This window comes from Mauremys mutica, chromosome 6 (genome assembly GCF_020497125.1).
Source record: "Mauremys mutica isolate MM-2020 ecotype Southern chromosome 6, ASM2049712v1, whole genome shotgun sequence".
Lineage (NCBI taxonomy): Eukaryota > Metazoa > Chordata > Testudines > Geoemydidae > Mauremys > Mauremys mutica.
Genome location: NC_059077.1, coordinates 130,952,411 through 130,972,389, shown reverse-complemented (window position 1 = coordinate 130,972,389; position 19,979 = coordinate 130,952,411). Strand labels below are relative to the sequence as shown.

Genomic DNA, 19,979 nt, shown 5'->3' with positions numbered 1-19,979 from the left:
TCTGAGCCATGAGTGGCCTTGTTTGAAGTAACGCTAATATAGTAGACATGTTTGCCTATGAGCCTCTCGGTTTGAAACCCCTGCTTCAGGGAAGACGACCGTGGCACTTTCCAAACCTACTCTACTGAAAGCAGGCACAGAAGTTGCCAGCCTGAATGCAAATATGGCTTTGTTTAATGTTTCTAGAACAAGAACTTTAAAGGAGGGTGTACTTTCAGTTGCTCTGTGGGTATTCTTAGCAAAAAGGCGGTTTTGTTAGTTTTGCATGTCATTAGTCCTTGGAGTAAGGAGATTATTTTTCAACCACGTAAGACCCGCACTATATTGCGGGGTAGCGATTAAGTAGAGTGTTTCTTCTCTCCTCGGGCTGGTACCAGGGTGTGCCAACAGCAGAATGCATGCTGGGATGTTATTCCATGTAGGAGCCAGTGACCTATGGCAGGTCTGAGGACTTTCAGACCCATTAAATATCAGATACAAATTTGAGGCCTGATCCTAAGCACATTGAAGTGTGAGTCTTCCCTGAGTGGGGCAGGGTCTCCCGCTGTTCCTGTATTGTGCAGCTGGTTTTGTTGTGCTTGGTTAAGGGGGCAGTTTTTCATGTCCATCAGCTTTTATTCAGATCTAAATCCCCTCCTCCACCCATGTCCCCATCCTTGGTTATAAAATAAATGTATGTCTTCAAACCTTTACAGAGAATTGTGTGGGTCTTTTGGAATCTGCAAACTCACTGTCTGTCACGGTCCTTTCCAGTTGGTGCACTGAAGGTGGAATTTTCCCAGCCTGTGAATCTTGAGGAAGCTGAGAGGATAAACCCTGAAGTGAGAGAAGGAGGCCGATATGCTCCAGAAGACTGTAAAGCACTTCAGAAAGTAGCAATCATCATACCATTCAGGAACCGTGATGAGCATCTGAAGTACTGGCTGTATTATCTCCACCCAATCCTTCAAAGGCAACAGCTTGACTATGGAGTGTATGTCATCAATCAGGTAAGGACTTGGGACATGCATACGTTTGCAGAATAATGGCTATAATACTCCCAGGCAAAGGTGCAGTTGGCTTATACTCAGTAACCAACTTGCTGGTTGAGAAGATTAATGCACAAAATGAAAGAGTGAAGAGTCGGGAATCTTCACTACATAATCTGCAAACAAATCCAAACACTTCTGCTAGTTGCTTTTATAGCTTTAGAAAAATGCTTCCCCCCGTAAACTTAGATCCACTTCTCAAGTTAGACAAATTCCTTGTGAGTAACTTCTACTTAAGTAGCCACTTTGAGGAGAACTTTTAGTAATACAGTCGCATCTTATTTCCACCAGGATACACTTATCACCAACTTGTGAGGCCAGAAGGGAGCCTCAGGTCCCTAGTCTGACCACCTGTATGATGCAGGCCAGATACCCAGATAACCCCCAGGAACAATAATAGGAACAGTGCACTAACTGTCCTGCGTGTGGATAGAACATAGATCTCTTATCGATGTAGACAAGTCCATTTCAAGTAAATGGAATAGAAAAACGTTACTGGCATTACTTCCAATATATTTGCCTTTTAGCCCTGCTTTCGTCCCTCTCCAAACAACACGACTGGCTTGAGCATATGCCATGATTCCAAAAAAAACCTGGCTGTTGTGCACACATTGAGAAGCTTAACGAGTTAAGAAAAATGCATTAGTTGTGATGAAAGGGCACCGCTATCACTCCGAAGGGTGCCAGCGAAGTCTCTCTGCGTGTCTGGCACATAAATATTAACCCAGCACCTCTGTCTAATTTTGGATCCCAGCCCTGTGCAGTGCGGAAAGGCAGCACGCTCCCTGGAGCATAACTGTTTCTAGAGTCAAGAGAGACAAGGTGGGTGAAGTAATATCGTTTATCAGATCAGCTTTACCTTGCCCACCTTGTCTCTCTCATACTCTGGGACCAGCCTGGCTACAACAACACTGCAAACGACCATGGGTGGTATCTAAAGGCAAGATCAGTTGGTGTGTTCAGGTGCAGCAGAAAGGTTTGAACTTTTTTCTATGCCTCAGGAAATGGATTGCTGTGTATTTATAGTAATGGTAAATACTGACCTAAGGAATGTAAATACTTACCTGCTGTGCTTGATATGACTTTGTTCATGTGTTTGTGATGGCAGAGTGTTCTCCTTACAGATGATATGCAACTGCAGATTATTTACAGATTATTTTAGTTTAGATTATAACGTACTGTCATTAATCTTCCTCAAATCATTTGTGTATATATGTGTAACATGCTTATATATCAGACCATGCTGGTGACTGTAATAGTAATAACATGCTAGACTAACTGTACTAAATGTTATCCTCTGCAGACCCCCTTTGCAGCATAGTATAAATGACAATTTAGAGTGCAGCTCTCCAGACTGAGCCGTGCAAGACCACACGCCTCTCACAAATGGTGGCGTAAATACCCAGCCACCCCTAGCTCGTGAAGATGGTATTTTGATGCATTAAGGATCCACTGTGTACATGCATGTATTTTGTTTGGCCATATAGTAATACTAGTGTTCTGGTAAAATACCCATTGAAAACACATATTGCGGGTGGGGACAAAGCTGGATGCCTCTGCGTTCTGTACTTCCATCAGCCAGAATGCTCCTCTCACCCAACATGCTAGTTTCACAAGTTGGGAACATTTGCATAACTTGGAAAGTCATGTTAGTGGTGTGTGGCCGTTTCTAATAAATGGTCACTGGTTGCTCTAAGCTTCATATGTTAATTTATCTTTTGTGTTAGGGTGTGCAGTATCTTGTTTAAAATACGGGATTTCAGTCCTATGACTGGGGTTACTGCTCATTGTAAATATCTCATATCCTATGATAGCTTTTCAGAGGCCTTTGAAAAATGACTTGTGGCCTCGGGCTAGTTGCTAGTGAGCGGATATCCACATCACAGTGATGATAGCACCGCTGGGACTAATCTCCAGTGATTAGTGTCCCTGGTAATGAAGGCGAGCACTGCCTGGTCATGAGAAATGAACTATATCAGAGGGCATTTGGCATATGCTGTAAAATTAACCTGCACAAAAATTATGTAGTCAGTCTTTTAAAATATGCCCCCTTGACGAAGAGTTAAACAGACGTGGTGCCAATATACTGAGTATACAGACCCTAGAGAGGTACAGTTCATTCTTCTGCAAGTATCTCCTTTTCGGGAGGGCAGTGATTATCTGTAGTAATTGACGTGACCTAATTTGCAGTTAAAATGTTTGCCTTCTCTTGAGCTGAAGTCTAAACATGAACAAGTCTAAGCATGTTCTGCACATCTCTGAAACGTTATGTCCCTAACATAGAGAACTGTCAGCGGCACTAAGCCAGCTGCCACCCTCCGTGGGGGCGAGAGGAAAGCTTCGTCAAGGCGGTTACAGAAACGTGGGTGCTCTGACAGAAGTAGAGGAGGAAAACGTTCTTATTTCTCTGCTGTCTTGACAATTGCTTTTCTCTTTTTCTTGTCTGTCCTTCCCTTTGCATCCATCCTTCTTTTTTTTTTTCTTTTTTTCCTTCTAGTGGGGAAATTTTACCTTTACTTGTTAATCGTGTCTATAGCAAAGCAGTCACTGAAGCAAGGAAAATTACTGTGTGATCTGATTCTTGCACTCCGCCTACGTGCTCTTCTGTACTCTACATCTCATAGAAAGAGAGAGGAGCGCTGACCCTTACTGCTGCTGCACTGGTAATGTCAAACTTCTTCCTTTCAGTGCAATGCAATTCAGGCGTGAATCCATTGCATCTTCACCATTCAATTCTTGGCTGTCTGAAATGCACCACATTAATACTGGACTGAAGTCAGAAAAGTGGTATTTGTAAAGTGTCTGGGGTATAACCAGAGCCAGTGGAAAACTCAAGCTGGGTGGGTTGGGGGGGAATGTAGAGCAGCAATTTTATGGTCTATTGTTTTTTAAAATCTAGTCTTTTTTAAAATTCCTCCTGATGTAAATGGATCCATTTCTGCCAACCCCAGTTAATGGGTCAATAACCAATCTTCAGTGGAACAAATACCATCAACACACTTGTGAACCTGACCTTTGGCCTGTTTACCTCAATTAAGTGTTAACTTAATTTGGGCCATTCACATGCCAACATCTATTTAAATGGGTAATCTAAGAAATAAACCTGCAGCTGTGCCTTGCTGGTGGGAGATAAAAAAGATGTTATAATGAACAATCGATTAGGACAACTGGAGCTTGCAAGATCCCTCTAATGTTTTGCATCTGCAAACAGTCTACAAGCACTGGTCACAATGTGTTGCGACATCTGAGATGAGGTCTTCAGGTCAGGTCTGCCTGACCCAGCCCAGTCAACAATGGAAGCCGCAAGTGCCAATGCCCCACCAGCTTAGCTGGCCCTCCAAACTACATCCCCCAATGCCATCCCTCATGTTGAGAATGCCCCTGGGCATTATGGGATAGGCATTCCGGGAGTTGTAGAATGCACCAGTAGGCCTGTGAGTGAGATGACCATCCATTTCCAGTAACCCCCTGAAATCACTTTCCTCCTCTGGTGTCCACATTCCTGGGGACAAGGCAGTCTTTAAAAACATTGGGGAAAGTTCTTCCCAGGTAGAACTTGAGTGACCAGTTTGGGTGTCACCTCAGTCACTCTCTCCAGGATGGGAACTCTGCTGACTTGTTCCATACATAATTCTCCTGCCCCGCTACTTGGCTCCTCCCAGTCTGTACTGAGTTTGTCCTCCTGCCTCCCTGGGAGGCAGAGCAATGCTGTTATCCCCATTGCTGTAGATGAGGAACTTCCCCATGATCACACAGGGAGTGTGTGGTAGAGCAGGGAATTGAACCTGGGTCTCCTGAGTCCCAGGTTAGCACCTCAGCCACTGAACCAGCCTTCCCCTCCTAGAGCCCTCCCTTGACTTGGCTGCTGGGTGTAGCTACATCCACAGTTACCCCTTGTTGCTGCTTTACTGAGCTAACACATTCACCCTGATATGTGCAGGGTTCTCTCTGTGCACGTGGCTGTGAGTGTCACATTATGTTGCTAAAATGGGTAGAGGGATTGGGGAGGATTAGAAAATTCCCTGCAAATTTCAGTTGTTTTTCCAGCTATTTCCCACTGGCCCTGGCTTTGTCCTGTGATTGCATGTGTGGTACATTGTGTGGTATCTGACTGTGCTCATGTGTGGGTGTTGTGTTTTTACATGTTGTTTCACAGGGCAGGATGGAGCTGCTGGGCTGTGTTTTAGAAAGAATAAAAAGAAATGCTGCCTAGCTCCTATTTGCCAGTTTGCTGGGTCACTCTGCTTGTGGGTTAGTGTACAGCAGAGGCAGATGCTGTTGTTTCTGTGATCTCCTATGGGTACTGAGAAAAAAAATAATGAAGAGACTCTCCTGTGGGGAGGCTGCTCAGAACAGCCCTGACCTTTCGTTGGCACCAATTACTCTCTTTTGAATGTGTGCTGGGAGGCAGTTGTGCAATGCACCCGCAACAGTTGGTTATTCCAGTTTAACTCAGTTAATCTTCTGACCTTCGATCTGGAAAACAGCTGACAACTGAGTGGCCTGTAAGTGTCCACGGCACTCCATTCCCTGCATTCTGCCGCTGGCGTGCTCAGTGGGCAGCACGCGCCTCCAGCTGCAAGTCAAATAATGGACATTTCTGCACCACGCTCTGTTCCTGGTGTTTTCTGTTAAGGAATTATTTTACTTACCGCAGCAATGTTGTGGCTGCTGCTGGCTGCATGGCACCAGGGGCTGTAGAGTCAATAATACTCCTAGCAAAGAACATCCAGTGTGGACTAGAAACACTTTGGATGCTGCAATAGTCCTAGAGAAGTAATCAAATACATGTCGATTTAGCAGGGGCGGCTCTAGACATTTCGCCGCCCCAAGCACGGCGGCATGCCGCGGGGGGTGCTCTGCCGGTCGCCGGTCCCGCAGCTCCGGTGGACCTCCCGCAGGCGTGCCTGTGAAGGGTCCACTGGTCCCGCGGCTCCACGAAGCCATGGGACCAGTGGACCCTCCGCAGGCACGCCCACGGGAGGTCCACCGGAGCCGCGGGACCAGCGGACTGGACCCTCCGCAGGCACGCCACCAAAGGCTGCCTGCCTGCCGCCCTCCCGGTGGCCGGCAGAGCGCCCCCCGCGGCATGCCGCCCCAAGCACACACTTGGCGTGCCAGGGCCTGGAGCCGCCCCTGCGATTTAGACTAGGGCTTTCAAAGAAGTGTCTGGGAGATTGAGCTGATGTTTTCAGAGAACTATGTGCAGTGGCAGTCAAAAAAGCAAACAGAATGTTGGGAATCATTAAGAAAAGGATAGATAATAAGACAGAAAATATCATATTGCCTCTATATAAATCCATGGTACACCCATATCTTGAATACTGCGTGCAGATGTGGTCGTCCCATCTCAAAGAAGATAAATTGGAATTAGAAAAGGTAAGGGAGAAGGGCAACAAAAGTGATTAGGGGCAAGGAACAGCTTCCATATGAGGAGAGATTAAAAAGACTGGGACTGTTCGGCTTAGAAAAGAGACAACTAAGGGGAGGATATGATAGAAGTCTGTAAAATCATGACTGGTGTGGAGAAAGTGAATAGGAAATGTTATTTACCCCTTCACCTAACACAAGAACTAGGGAATCACCCAATGAAATTAATTGGCAGCAGGTTTAAAACAAACAGAAGGAAGTACTTCTTCACACAACGCACAGTCAACCTGTGGAACTCCTTGCCGGAGGATGTTGTGAAAGCCAAGACTATAACAGAGTTCAAAACAGAATTAGATCAGTTCATGGAGGACAGGTCCAGCAATGGCTGTTAGCCAGGATTGGCAGGGACACAACCCCATGCTGTGGGTGTCCCTAGCCTCTGCCTGCCAGAAGCTGGGAATGGGCGACAGGGGATGGATCACTTGATCATTACTTGTTTTGTTCATTCCCTCTGGGGCACCTGGCACCAGCCATTGTCGGCAGACAGGACACTGGGCTGGATGGACTATTGGTCTGACCCAATATGGCCGTTCTTATGTCTCTTGGGGAGTTAGGCACCTGAGCGTTAAGGCCTTGATCCCACAGACACTTGCAAGCAGGCCTGTCGCAGGCCTGTCCAAAATGTCTCTCCCTGTGCTACTGGTGACGGCCAATGGGAGTTGGAGGTCCAAATCCCCAAGACTTCTCTAACCCCCTCTCCCCGTTAATGTTTAACACAGGCATGTCTCACCCCCCCCGCGACACTGAGGGAGTCTTTGTCACCCATGCAGTCAGTCCAGTGCCCAGAGCCTTACCCTCTCCCACAGGTGCTGCCATCTCCTCAGAGCTCTAGAGTTAGTCCACACTGCATTGTAAACCCAGCTCTTGTGTTTCCACGCCTGCCCTTGAGCCACTGCACTGTATTGCAAAGCTGCATTTACAGTTGCTAGACCCGGATCTCTCAGCTGTGCTAGCGCATCCACACTGCCCTACGCAGCCCTTCTCAATCAGGTCTGCGGCTTGAGCTGTGTCCACACTGCAAAAGGACAGGGCTTGGACCCAAGTCACAGTGGTACTCGGGCACTGACACCCCTGCCCCTCCCCAGCAGGGTTCTAGGACTTGGGTCCTGAGTGCTTGCTGACCCGGGTGTGGGGCCTTAGGCTCAGGCCTGAATCAGAACCTGGGCGTAGTGTGTAGTGTATACATACGCCAGAAGGGGGCGCTGTGCGGAAATGGGAACCTGGGAGTACATGTCGTGTTTCGTACTTTCAGTGGACATCCGAGGCTGAAGATGGCAATTATAACTCTATTCCTGTCCCCCAGGGGGATTGCTGGTTCCTTCCTGGTGTCTGACGGCTCTGCATACTTTGTGCCACTTCCCCACTGCTGGGCACTATTATGGGCAGCTGGTATTTCCTGGCTTAGAAGAGGTTTTTCTAAACAAAATGAAGCCTCCTGTTGCTTTCCTTCAAAGGCTTCGCCATGCTGGCAGTTGGCAACAGCCTTCAGAGCCTGTGGGACAGAGGCTGGCCTCCCTGCCCTTGGGCCCATCCAGGAGCTTCAGATCACAGCTTGCTTCTAAGCCTTCCAGAGCAGGTCACTCCAGTGTCTCCAGCAGAGCTGCTCCCATAGAACTCCACTGGTCTGAGTCTAATCTGACTGCACTCTCCTCTCTGAGCTAGATAGGCTTCCAACCTGCCACCAAGAAGGGAAGAGGAGTTTTCTGGGGGCTCCTTTCCTTCCCTCTGCTGTCACAGGGACGGCAGAATTGCCCACCACAGGGTGCTCTTCTTCCGGAAGTGACAAAGGAGTGAAGGTGTTCTCTGGACATCGACAGGGCCCTGAAGGTCTATCTACAGTTGCCCCTTCCTCGTCGAGAGCCTGCTGCTGCTCCTTGGTTAGTGGTCTCCATGTAGAGGGTAGAGCCTCAAGGGGTGGGACAGACTAATGCAGATGGTCCAGTTGGGCCATATTTCCTGCCCGGTCAAAGGGCAAGGTTCCCCTCTGCCATGGGGGGGGTGCATGTGTGCAGCTGTGGAAGTTGGCTATTTGGCAGGCCCCACAGGATTAGCATTCCAGCCTCCACAGGTGAGAAAATGGCTACAGACCCCTCAGTGCAGTCTGCACAAGCCACAGCTAGACCAAGTATGAAGCCGTTTGTCTGGGGGTAGCTGTGTCGCAGAAGCAAAAGGGATTTCTTCTCTAACTCTTCTGTTTGTGGCCTCAGTCCCACCCTGTGAATGAGCACTCTGCCATCTGAGGGATTCTCTTGGTGCGGATTTCCCCCTCTCATGTCAATTGACAGGCCATTAACACAGACAGCACTTCTTGTTCAGTTTGGCTGGGCAAGTTCTACGGCCTGGGTGATGAAGAAGGGGAAGTCTTTGTTTTCACCAGGCTGCCAGCTTTCTGCCCTGTATACGAAGGATTACCCACATGCCTGGCTGTGAATCCGCCTTGTGTGTGCTGCTGAGACCCGCTGGGATGGTCCGTTCTATGCATGGAAAAGGGAAAAGACACTCCCCTTGAGGTTTGCATGGAGACACATTCTGCACAGGTGCTGGCTGCCTATCGTCCTTCGGACCTTAATTGGTTTCCATAGCCAGAGGACAGGCAAATAGATAAGCACAAATTGTAACATTAGCAAGAGTGCCGGCTGTTTGCCTCCTGCTTAAACGTCAAAAGTAACTGAATGTGCTGTGAGTGGAAGCTAGATCTCAGTGGGGCTAACAGAGCCCCGCACAGACACGTTGCAAACACTGCGAGTGGAAGCTAGCTACACAATAACAGCTGGCTGAGCTCAGGGCACAGTGGGATTCCCCTAGGGGGTGATGTTTCTTTGGCCAAGCGGAAGAGGATATTATTTATTCATTTAGTACAGATTCAGGGCCCAGCTTTGCTAGCCTTCGTTACACTGAATGGTACTATTGAAGCCAAGGCGAGCACTCCTAGAGCAAGGTGATACTAAACCAGAGAAAGGGTATTAGAATCTGGCCCTGTTGTGTTTTTTGTGTTTGTTTTTTATTTTTATTTTTATTCTGCTCCCACCACCACCCCAAAAATAAATCAGGAGAGAAAGTACAAAACACAGTGAATTTCCTACTTCTGTATTTTTCCTTTTGAAAGCGTTGGGATTAGTATGAGGCTAAACCATTCAGCAGCTCGTGGGATACTGGGAAATTTAAATCTCAGGCCTGGTCTACACTGGGGGGCGGGGATTGATCTAAGATAAGCAACTTCAGCTACAAGAATAGCGTAGCTGAAGTTGACGTATCTTAGATCGACTTAGAATCACTTATTTCGCGTCCTTACGGCGCGGGATCGACGTCTGCCGCTCCCCCGTCGACTCCGCTTCCGCCTCCCGCCCTGGTGGAGTTCCGGAGTCGACGGCAGAGCGATCAGGGATCTACACTAGCTGCGATAAATCGATCCCTGATAGATCGATCACTACCTGCCGATTCGACGGGTAGCGTAGACGTACCCTCAGTTACTCCAGCCCTGACAGTGCTTCTGAATTGTCACCAGTTGAGCAACACATGGCCCTTTTTAACAACAGATACACACAAAAAACCTCAGTGTGCACCTTCCTGTTCTGATCACAGCTGTAACACCCTGGCAACGTCCTTGTTGGGATAGGGGTTCAGAAGCTTTTCTGTAGCGGGGATCGTGTCTTGTGAACGGCTTTTCCTTCCATTAATGCTCACACAGCCCCCCCCCCCTCCATTTGCCGTCACACAATGTCCCTGTGGCAAGTACAGCAGTTGCCTATGGGAGGGACCCATCCCACCAGGAAAGGGCTGGGTAAATTTTAGCCACTGGAAACAAGGAGGACTCAGCACCGTGTGCCAGGACAACTCTCCATGGACCATGCACTAGTGCATTTTAGCCTGCTAGGGCTCGTGGATCATAGCCTGCCGTCCTCCAAGCTGCAGCAAAGCCAAGGGCTGCAACTGAGTCAGAGGAGTCTGGCTGTACTAACAGTCCCATCACAGAAACAGCCGCTGCCTCTAGAGTCCACAGACCTGTCTGAATCTACATCGAGAGAGTCTAGGCATAAAGCATAGAGGGGAAAACACCAAATGGATGAAACGCTTGCTGTCTGTGCCCTGGCATGGATGTGCTTGGCCAGCTGAGCAGATGCCAGTTCAAGCTTGCAGTGGTGGAGGTGGTCTGACCTGGTTGAGAACTCCTGTGTCCCAGCCTTCTTGTAGTGTGGGGCCCAAAACTGGGGACACTGCTCCAGATGAGGCCTCACCAGTGCTGAATAGAGGGGAATGATCATGTCCCTCGATCTGCTGGCAATACCCCTACTTATACAGCCCCAAATGTCGTTAGCCTTCTTGGCAACAAGGGCACACACTAATGCCCACACAAGGTTGATGGGGCTCACCTGTGCGATGGGGTGGGTAGAGAGTGAAGTGGGGGTGACCTGTGCTTCTAGGATCTCATGTGCCAGTAACTGGCAGGACGAATGGAGTGTAGTCCAGCTGGTTATTCTGTTGTCTACCATGTCAGCTTCCCCACATGTCTCTGAACCGCACATAGATTCAGCTGCCCAGAAAATATAGCATTTGGGCAAAGGAGTTTCTGGGCATCAGTGTCTGCTCTTTAGATGGGTTGTAGTGCTAGTCGTATTCCGTCACCTGGGCTGTGAGGGCACCGGGGGACTTTGACTCTGGTGGTGGCGGTGCAGGTCCAGTGTGACAGATGGGATACTTGGTAACAGGTAAGAAATGGACAGTGTATACTAACCTCCTTAAGGTGCTTAATTTTTTTTTTGTTTGTTTTAAATTAGGGTGGAGAAGAAACCTTTAATCGTGCTAAACTTCTGAACATAGGCTTCAAAGAAGCTTTGAAAGAATATGACTATGGTTGCTTTGTATTTAGTGACGTAGACCTAATTCCAATGGACGACAGAAACATCTACAAGTGTTACAGCCAGCCACGGCACCTTTCTGTATCGATGGATAAGTTTGGATTTCGGTGAGAGCTCTTTTCAATGGACTGTTTGTTACTCATCTGTATTTTAACCTTCCATGCCTATGGCAGAGTGGCAGCATCTCCAGTATAAGCCTCATATTGAAGGCCTGGAAAAATCACTCCTGGCTGCAATTTGTCACAGTGTAGGACTGGAAAAAAAGGTTTGTCTGTGGGAAAGATTAAGTAACTGTTTTTAAAAGTTTTCAAATATCAGTCACAGGAGTAGAAAAAATGGAAGCTGATCTTTTTCAGATTTTTTGTGCTCATCCCGTAGCTGCTGATTTTATCCTGTATCCATGAAAGCAACCAGTAAATGCTATTCTGTCTCCATTTAAGGCAGTGGGGTTGCTCCTACCCAAGACCCCAGGTGAATTTGGCCCTGTGTATTTAGCATTGTGTTAGCAAAGTTTGTCAGGATGTCTGGGCCAGGAGGTTTTCCAGAATGGCCACCCCTGGGATATTGGAAAATCCCAGTGACACTGTGCTGTGTGGAGAGTGTCCCTTGCAGACCAACGGTCACCATGCCTGCTCTTGGGGACAAAGATATGATCTTCTTGGCCATGTCATCAGCTTATTCATCCTGACCTGTCTGACAGGGAAACCCCACGGATATTTGCACCTAGAAATGGCTGCATGGTAGAATTCTCAGCCATTAATATGTGGGTGGAGCCACTGTGGTTATGGTGGGTGAGTGATCAGGGAAGACAGCACCAAAAGAGAGAGACTAAATGTGTCTGTGCTCCACCTAATGCATGAACACATGCACACCTAACCTTGCTAGTCATTCCAGTGACAGACCCCCAGCCCCGCGCCCCACTAGTCATTCCAGTGACAGACCCCAGCCCCGCGCCCCACTAGTCATTCCAGTGACAGACCCCAGCCCCGCCCTGCTAGTCATTCCAGTGACAGGCCCCAGCCCCGCGCCTTGCTAGTCATTCCAGTGACAGGCCCCCAGCCCCGCCTTGCTAGTCATTCCAATGACAGACCCCACCCCCCAGACCTGCTAGTCATTCCAGTGACAGACCCCAGCCCCGCGCCCCACTAGTCATTCCAGTGACAGACCCCAGCCCCGCCCTGCTAGTCATTCCAGTGACAGGCCCCAGCCCCGCGCCTTGCTAGTCATTCCAGTGACAGGCCCCCAGCCCCGCCTTGCTAGTCATTCCAGTGACAGACCCCACCCCCCAGACCTGCTAGTCATTCCAGTGACAGACCCCAGCCCCGCCCTGCTAGTCATTCCAGTGACAGGCCCCACCCCTGCGCCCCACTAGTCATTCCAGTGACAGGCCCCCACCCCTGCGCCCCACTAGTCATTCCAGTGACAGACCCCCAGTCATTCCAGTGACAGACCCCAGCCCCCAGCCCTGCTAGTCATTCCAGTTACAGACCCCAGCCCTGCTAGTCATTCCAGTGACAGGCCCCCAGCCCCGCGCCCCACTAGTCATTCCAGTGACAGACCCCCAGCCCCGCCCTGCTAGTCATTCCAGTGACAGGCCCCACCCCTGCGCCCCGCTAGTCATTCCAGTGACAGGCCCCAGCCCCGCGCCCCACTAGTCATTCCAGTGACAGGCCCCCAGCCCCGCCCTGCTAGTCATTCCAGTGACAGACCCCACCCCCCAGCCCTGCTAGTCATTCCAGTGACGGACCCCACCCCCCAGCCCTGCTAGTCATTCCAGTGACAGACCCCAGCCCCACCCCGCCCTGCTAGTCATTCCAGTGACGGGCCCCGCCCCGCTAGTCATTCCAGTGACAGACCCCAGCCCAGCCCCGCTAGTCGTTCCTGTGGTATGCCTCTTCCTAGCCACCTGCTTATTCCCCCTGCAGGGAGAACGTGCCTGTCAGCAGACCTTGTTAGGAAACGGGCAAAGGCTCATTTTTAAATACTGCGCTTGGAAGCTTGTTCTAAACTTGCTCATAACAAGCCCATTTACAGCCCTGCTTCGGGGCCCTAGAGGCCATGGCTTGTCACTGGGCTACGCTGTACGAATGCTGCACATGTATCTTGCACCTCTTCTCCAGATCCATACCAGTGAGCCAGGCTACTCAGCCACTGACTGCCCCCCTGGAGCCGGGGGGATGGGGCCATGACGCCCCACAGACTGACTCAGTGGCCAGGGCGCTAGAGGAAGGGCTAGCGGTGGGGTGGTAACTTACTGCTGGTCCAGGCCAGCGTCATCACTAGCCCTACCCCGGAAGACCAGGCAAAAGCTGGGAGTCGCAGTGCCCGTGAGAGTGGTCGAGGGGTGCAGTGTATGCACCCCTTTGCTCAGGGCTGTGTCTGATGGCGCCATCCAGCCCTGCCTTTTCAGTAACAAGCCTGGTGCACTAACAAAGCTCTTTTCCCCTTGCAGTTTACCGTACAATCAGTATTTCGGAGGTGTGTCTGCTTTAAGCAAGGAGCAATTGGTAAAAATCAATGGATTTCCTAATAATTACTGGGGCTGGGGTGGCGAAGATGACGACATTTATAACCGGTAAGACCCAAGCTGGAACATGCTATTGCTGTGCAGCTAGAAGCTGCTACTAGCCTGGGCTCTCGGCACTGTTCTCCCTGTCTGTGTGTGACTTACGACCCCCTGAGTAATGCTTAAAGCAGTTGGCTTTAGCCCGTGCTGTGTCTGCAGCCCTGCACGCTAGAGCTTTCCCTCTTCTCGCGCTCTGTGGGCAGTGCCTCGCCAGAGGTGCACTGGCGTGGCCAGAGAGCCTCAGTTTCACATGCTGCACACTAAAAGGCCAGGAGTGTGTGTGCTGTAAACTGCACTCCCAGGGGAAGAGCTCTTCAGGAACCCGGATCCTTCCTGGGGAGACACTAGCTGGGAGCATCCGTCCGTCCCAGCTCCCGTGTCGTATGGGCGGGGTGGGTTGCGGGGCGAGCTCCTTGCTGGCTAGGGCTGTGTTTGCTGGCCACCACAGCCATTTGGGGCTCTCCGCCATCTCTGACCCTGCAGCACAGCCCTAGTAGGGAAGTGGGAGGTGGCGATGGAGTCTCCTCTCTGGCGCAGGGTCCTGATTTCACAGCAAGTCAGAGCAGGGGAGCTGGGAGCACACACCCTAATAGTCTCGCTGACAGTGCTGTGTTCATTTCCCCTCCTCACCCAGAGGAACCATCACGGTGCAGGCTGATGCTAATGCAGATCTGCAACCTGGAGCTGCGTGGGTCTGCAGCCAAGGATGGCCCTGGAGCATGGGGCGCCCTGCTCACTGTTTGCGCTGGCTCCCAGTCAGAGCGAGCTGGGGCAGCAGGAAGGGGCAGTCCGCATCCAGTGGCAGAAGGTGTGAGCAGCTTGCTGGTGGTGCTGATCTCAATGTGAGGCCTGAGAGATGCCAGGTCAGGGCCATGGGTTCAGCAGCAGCAAGATTCCTTGTGTCTTCCAGAATCTGCTTTCTCCTCACTTGCTATGTTAGGTGATTCCTTCCCAGCATTGGGGACAGTGGCGCTGGGAAGGCCTGCAGAGAGGCACCTCAATCCAACCCCCAAGCCACTCTCTCAGGAAACGCTCTACAGCTCAGGACGGGGTGGGGAGAAGAGCTGAGGGGCACTGGCTAGGGTGGGTCTGTTCAGCATGCCAGGGCACGTTCTCTGCAGGTGGAGAAGTGAGAAACCTCACCTGCATGATAGGAGCACAGTCGATCTGAAACTCGGCCCAGTCTGGAATCTTGCAGTTCCAGTACGCGGGGAATGGTGTCTGTCAGCAAAATCTAAGCAGCTGCGAAATACTAACATGTAAAATAGAACACTGAAAACTCCAGGAATGAGCATAAAGTACCATGGAAACCAGTACAGGGAGCTATTTGCACAGTGCAGCTTGTGCCTTAGATTTTACAATGTTTTCTGCACAGAGAGCAGACCAGTCGTTTTTGGAAATCTCCAGTGTTTTGATTTTTCAGTTCACACGTGAAAGGTTTTACTAACCTCTGTTTAGTCTGAAATGTTTCTCTACCCCTTGGCCTTGTAATAGGCTTTGGTACTTCCCCTGAGTTTATGAAACAACTTCTGAGACATCTGTAAATGTTATGGTTTACCTATTTAAAAAAGCAAAACCAACTTTGCATGATGTCACCTGCTTAAAGGGAAATTATATTCCCTTTGTAAAATGCTCTGACATCTGTGGCTGGAAACTGTTACAGAAGAGCTAGAGAGCATTAGCAAAGGGGGAGGGAGGGAGTGGTATAAAATCTGAAATCGTAGAATCATGGAAACGTTGGGTTGGAAGGGACCTCAAGAGGTCACCAGGTCCAGCCCCCTGCACTGAGGCAGGACCAACCCAACCTAGACCATCCCTGACAGGTGTTTGTCCAGCCTGTTCTTAAACACTTCCAGTGCTGGGGACTCCACAGCCTCCCTCGCAAGCCTGTTCCAGAGCTGAACTACCCTGAGAGTTAACATTTTCTGCCGCTTTTGACTCTAGGTAGTAACAGCAAAGAGAACACAGACATGGGCCAGCTGACCTGTGTTAGAGCGGCAGGGAGCCCCTCTGCAGTTCCGTGGTCACAGCCCCGTTCACTCCTTCCCATGACAGTGGGGCCGGAGAGGGCTCCCTGCACTGTCACAAAAGCTATACTGCATCAGCATGGCCTCCCCCACAGCCCAGGTCTCTGCTCGGTCCTCTGAATGTGCATTATTCCCCGCTGGGGGCCAAAGACAGGATTTGGATAATGCAGCAGTTCAGATGGCCATTGGGTTTTGGGAAATCAGGAGCATACTGTTGTTATAATGTAGGTGCATGTATAGGGAATAGTGCGGGTGGAGCAGACAAGTGAGAGACTGCTGTGGGAAGGTGATGGAGAGCCAGTTATGGTGGGAAGAAATGGAGATGGGTGGATCCTGTGGGGTGCTGAGCGTCCCCAACTCCTTCTGGAGTCTGTGGGAGCTGACAGCAGTTGGCACCCTACAGGATTGAACCCACAAGCGTTAGCCAGGCGTAGGAGTTCAGAATATGAAGCCAGAGGGTAACAGCAGAGTTCCAGTGCTGACCTCATGGGGCAGTTCTGCAGAGACACTGTTGCACCATCTGGACGGGGAGTAGTTTTGAAAGCTAAGAAGGCAGTTTTTAGTGGGTGGCTCAAACTAAAAGAGAGTGTGGCTGCCGACCCTGCTAAATGGCACTTAACACTCTACACATGCACACAGAGAGAGCACAATGTAACGTTCTACTGCAAGGAGAGAGACGGTATCATTAACCCCATACTGCAAATTCGTCTTCTGTATGTATCTAGCAGGCAGTATTGCAGCTTGGTTCAAACCTTTGTGCTTTCTCACAGCATTGCCTTCTCAGCGGGATTGCAAATGGTGGATTTTGAAATGACCTGGGCCACTGCTTTAGCTCAGGAAGCTTTACCATCGAATCAGCAGAGCTGTGCAAATAATGGATTTTTTCAGTTCACTGGCAATTCCAAATAACTGAAAAAAAATAGTTTTGGGTTAACTCAAAACCAACGTTTTTTTGGAATTTTAAGTGAATCAAAAAGTCAGAAAAACTTGTGTGGGGTCAAACAAAATGTTGAATTTGAAACAAGGAGAGTGAGGTAATACCCTTTATTGGATCAGCCTCTGTTGGGGGAAGAGACAAGCCTTCGAGCTTACACAGAGCTCTTCTTCGGATCTGGGAAAGGTACTCAGAAGGAACATCTCCACAGCAGCTAGACACCCGCGGCTGGCCCGTGTCAGCCAACTCAGGCTGCCAGGGCTCAAGCTGTCAGGCTGTTTCATTGCTGTGTAGACTTCCGGGCTCAGGCTGGAGCCTGGGCTCTAGGACACGGGGGGGCTTTAGGGTCTCTCTCTCTCTCACCCACCCAGTGACCATTTGTCATTCATTTTGACATTTCCAAAACTGTTTTTCTTTTTCTCTGACTGAAACAATTCGCCAAAATTAGTACAAATGTGTGGAATGTTTTGGTTGTCCTGAATATGCATTTTTGGGCCAAAAAAAAAAAGTTTTAGGTAGAAGTGGCTTTAACTGGGTACTCAAGTACTTGTTAGAATAATAGTAGCCTCTTGATATGTTTACTTTCACAGGCTGTTTTTTAAAGGTATGAGAATATCTCGCCCAGATGCTGTAATTGGGAAGTGCCGAATGATTCGCCATTCAAGAGACCGTAATAATGAACCCAACCCACAGAGGTGTGTCCATCTCGCTTCCCCTTCTTGACAAGTTAGAGATGCTCTCAAGGCTGATAGTTCCCGATTATCCCGCCTTCCCCTTACTATGTGGAGGTCTGGTCACACAAGTTACTTTACTCAGTGGGCCGAGCGGTCACACAATTATTGCACCTAACCTGTTGGAACATGCTGGGATACCCAGATGTAGGATTAGCTTTGAACGCTTTGATTATTTCAGTCCGGATTGGCCAAATTTACTGACCCTCCGAGCCACATATGACAGTCTTCAGAAATTCGAGTGCCGGGATGCACCTGTCAGCTCGGGGCTTCAACCCTGTGGGAAGGAGGGGGTCTTGGCCTTCAGTCCCGCAGAAAGGTCCTGCCAGGCCCCAGGGCTTCAGCCCTGCTCCTGCTGAAGCCCTGAGACCCCTCTCCCCACTGGGCAGAAGCCCCTAGCCGCAAGGCAGCAGCCCCAAGCTTTCCCTCCCCCCAGTCTGGTAGGTGGAGAAGAGAGGGGGCATAGGGGACTATATAAAACAGCTGCTTGTGGCCACCTCTGTTTTAATCCTTTCTTGTGGCCATTGAGCCATAAAGCTGTGCTGCGGGTGGGTGCGGTGCACTGCTTGCAGTTCGAGGTCATTACAGTGCTAATATTACAATATTGCATCATTTTGTTTTCACAGGTTTGACAGAATTGCTCACACAAGAGAGACAATGAATTCTGATGGCTTAAATACGCTGTCATACAAGGTAGTGAAAACTGAGAAATACCCACTGTATACCAAAATCACAGTGGATGTTGGCTCACCAAAAAACTAGTGTTGGAGAGGCAGAAGTGAAGACTTAGAAGCTACCAGGATATCTGATCCATAGGATTTTTATATGTACTGTTTGTACAGTCAGAATGAAAAAGAGAGCCTCATTCAGCTATGCAAAGTTTTTCCCAGTCTCCTGGACAAGTGAGACTTTTTAATCCCAAACTTGACTTTACACAACTTTCTAGCTCTACAATATTTTTGTAAGTTTTAGAAACTGTAAATAAGAGTTGTAAATATTTACATTGCCAGAAAATGCTGGACATTATGTATCTGCTGCAGTGCTCCCTACAAATATTTTATTCAAATGTTGTTATTGTTCACAAACAAATGATGAATCAGCAATTACTTTATTATTATTACCCATATTATTTCTTCTATAGGTTAAATTAAGTAGATGAGAACACTGCTTTAAATTCTTTGCTGTTGTTACTTTATGAAGGACTGGAAAATGCTGCTAAAATTGTACAAGTTTACACTTTGTATTAGATTTTTTTTTAATGGAGGCAATATCATTTATTCTTGTCTAACATCAGCCAAACCAAACATTTTTTCTTTAATTTTATGCAGAGCAAGTTTTGGAAAAATTGATCTTACAAAATCTAACAGCAACAGATTTTATCTCAAAGGGGATTTTAATAACTTGGGTCCCAATCCTCCAGTGAGCGCTATATAGACAGGACACTTAGGCTTGGTGGGAGCTGCACAGGATGGTATAAATATTATGCTTGGTGCAAGAAGTACTGTGTCCAGGTGACCTGCTCGGAAAGATCTCTTGTTAGATAGAGCAGTGTAAGATGCATTCTATTTTTTAAGAAAGGCAATTTGGTTGTAATTATGGGCTGAAACTATAATCTTTTTTTAATTAAAATTTACTGAAATTAGTTTACTTTCGTAAGAGCTTATCATGCTATTTAAATACCATATACATTTCACAAAAACAAAATGCATTTTTCTTAATTTTGTACATAAAACCTGAATTCACTGTTCCTTTTGTTTTGTGATATTTTAAGATGATGTGAGGGAAATTTGGTTTTTAAAAGAGACATTTGTATGTTAATACCTTAATTAAACTAGGATGTAGCATCATTGTTAAACGAGGCTTAGAAATAGCCTGTCCCCACAATGACAGGTTCTTATGTGCTTCATGATGTATGAGCCATGTATTAAGTTTGTGCTACATATTTGTCCATGTACTCTTTAATGCTTTAGTACTAACAGGACAGGAAAGATCAGGCTTACTTCGCTGATCTGAAACCCGCAATGAAAGTGTGTCCGCTAAGATGTGAGAAAGTGTTCCAGGTCCATACTCGTTTGTAACTTCTGCAGCCACTGAGGAATGTACACTTTCTTGTTCATGGCATTTTTAAACTGCAGAAAGGCGACAGTGCCAGCCTATACACCTCGCCTTTCCCCTTCAGCATTATGGCATTTAGAGCAGGTCAGAATTTCACATCTCAGCAGTGTTTGTGAATTTTTTGCCACCTTTCAACCAGCTCAATCTAAAATGGTTTATGCTAATTGGGCCCAATCCAAAACTCTCAGGAGTCAGTGGGAGGCTTAGCAGGAGCTCTGGATCAGGCCTGTGGGGTTACTCCTGCATCTAGGTGTGTTTACCCCTTGGAGAGTAGAAGTGGAGCTGAAGTCCC

The 19,979-nt window shown here is 48.7% G+C and overlaps 1 protein-coding gene across 1 annotated transcript in view; it reads left to right on the top strand.

Moving 5' to 3' along the window:
• Positions 1–19,319, top strand: part of B4GALT1 (beta-1,4-galactosyltransferase 1) — a 63,155-nt gene extending 43,836 nt beyond the window's left edge. Inside the window, exons 2-6 of the mRNA XM_045020984.1 lie at positions 754–989; positions 11,234–11,421; positions 13,767–13,889; positions 17,432–17,536; positions 18,199–19,319. Coding sequence (XP_044876919.1) covers positions 754–989; positions 11,234–11,421; positions 13,767–13,889; positions 17,432–17,536; positions 18,199–18,334 — 788 coding nt within the window. The 3' untranslated portion in view covers positions 18,335–19,319. The remainder of the gene's footprint in view (positions 1–753; positions 990–11,233; positions 11,422–13,766; positions 13,890–17,431; positions 17,537–18,198) is intronic.
• The last annotated feature ends 660 nt before the right edge of the window (positions 19,320–19,979 follow it).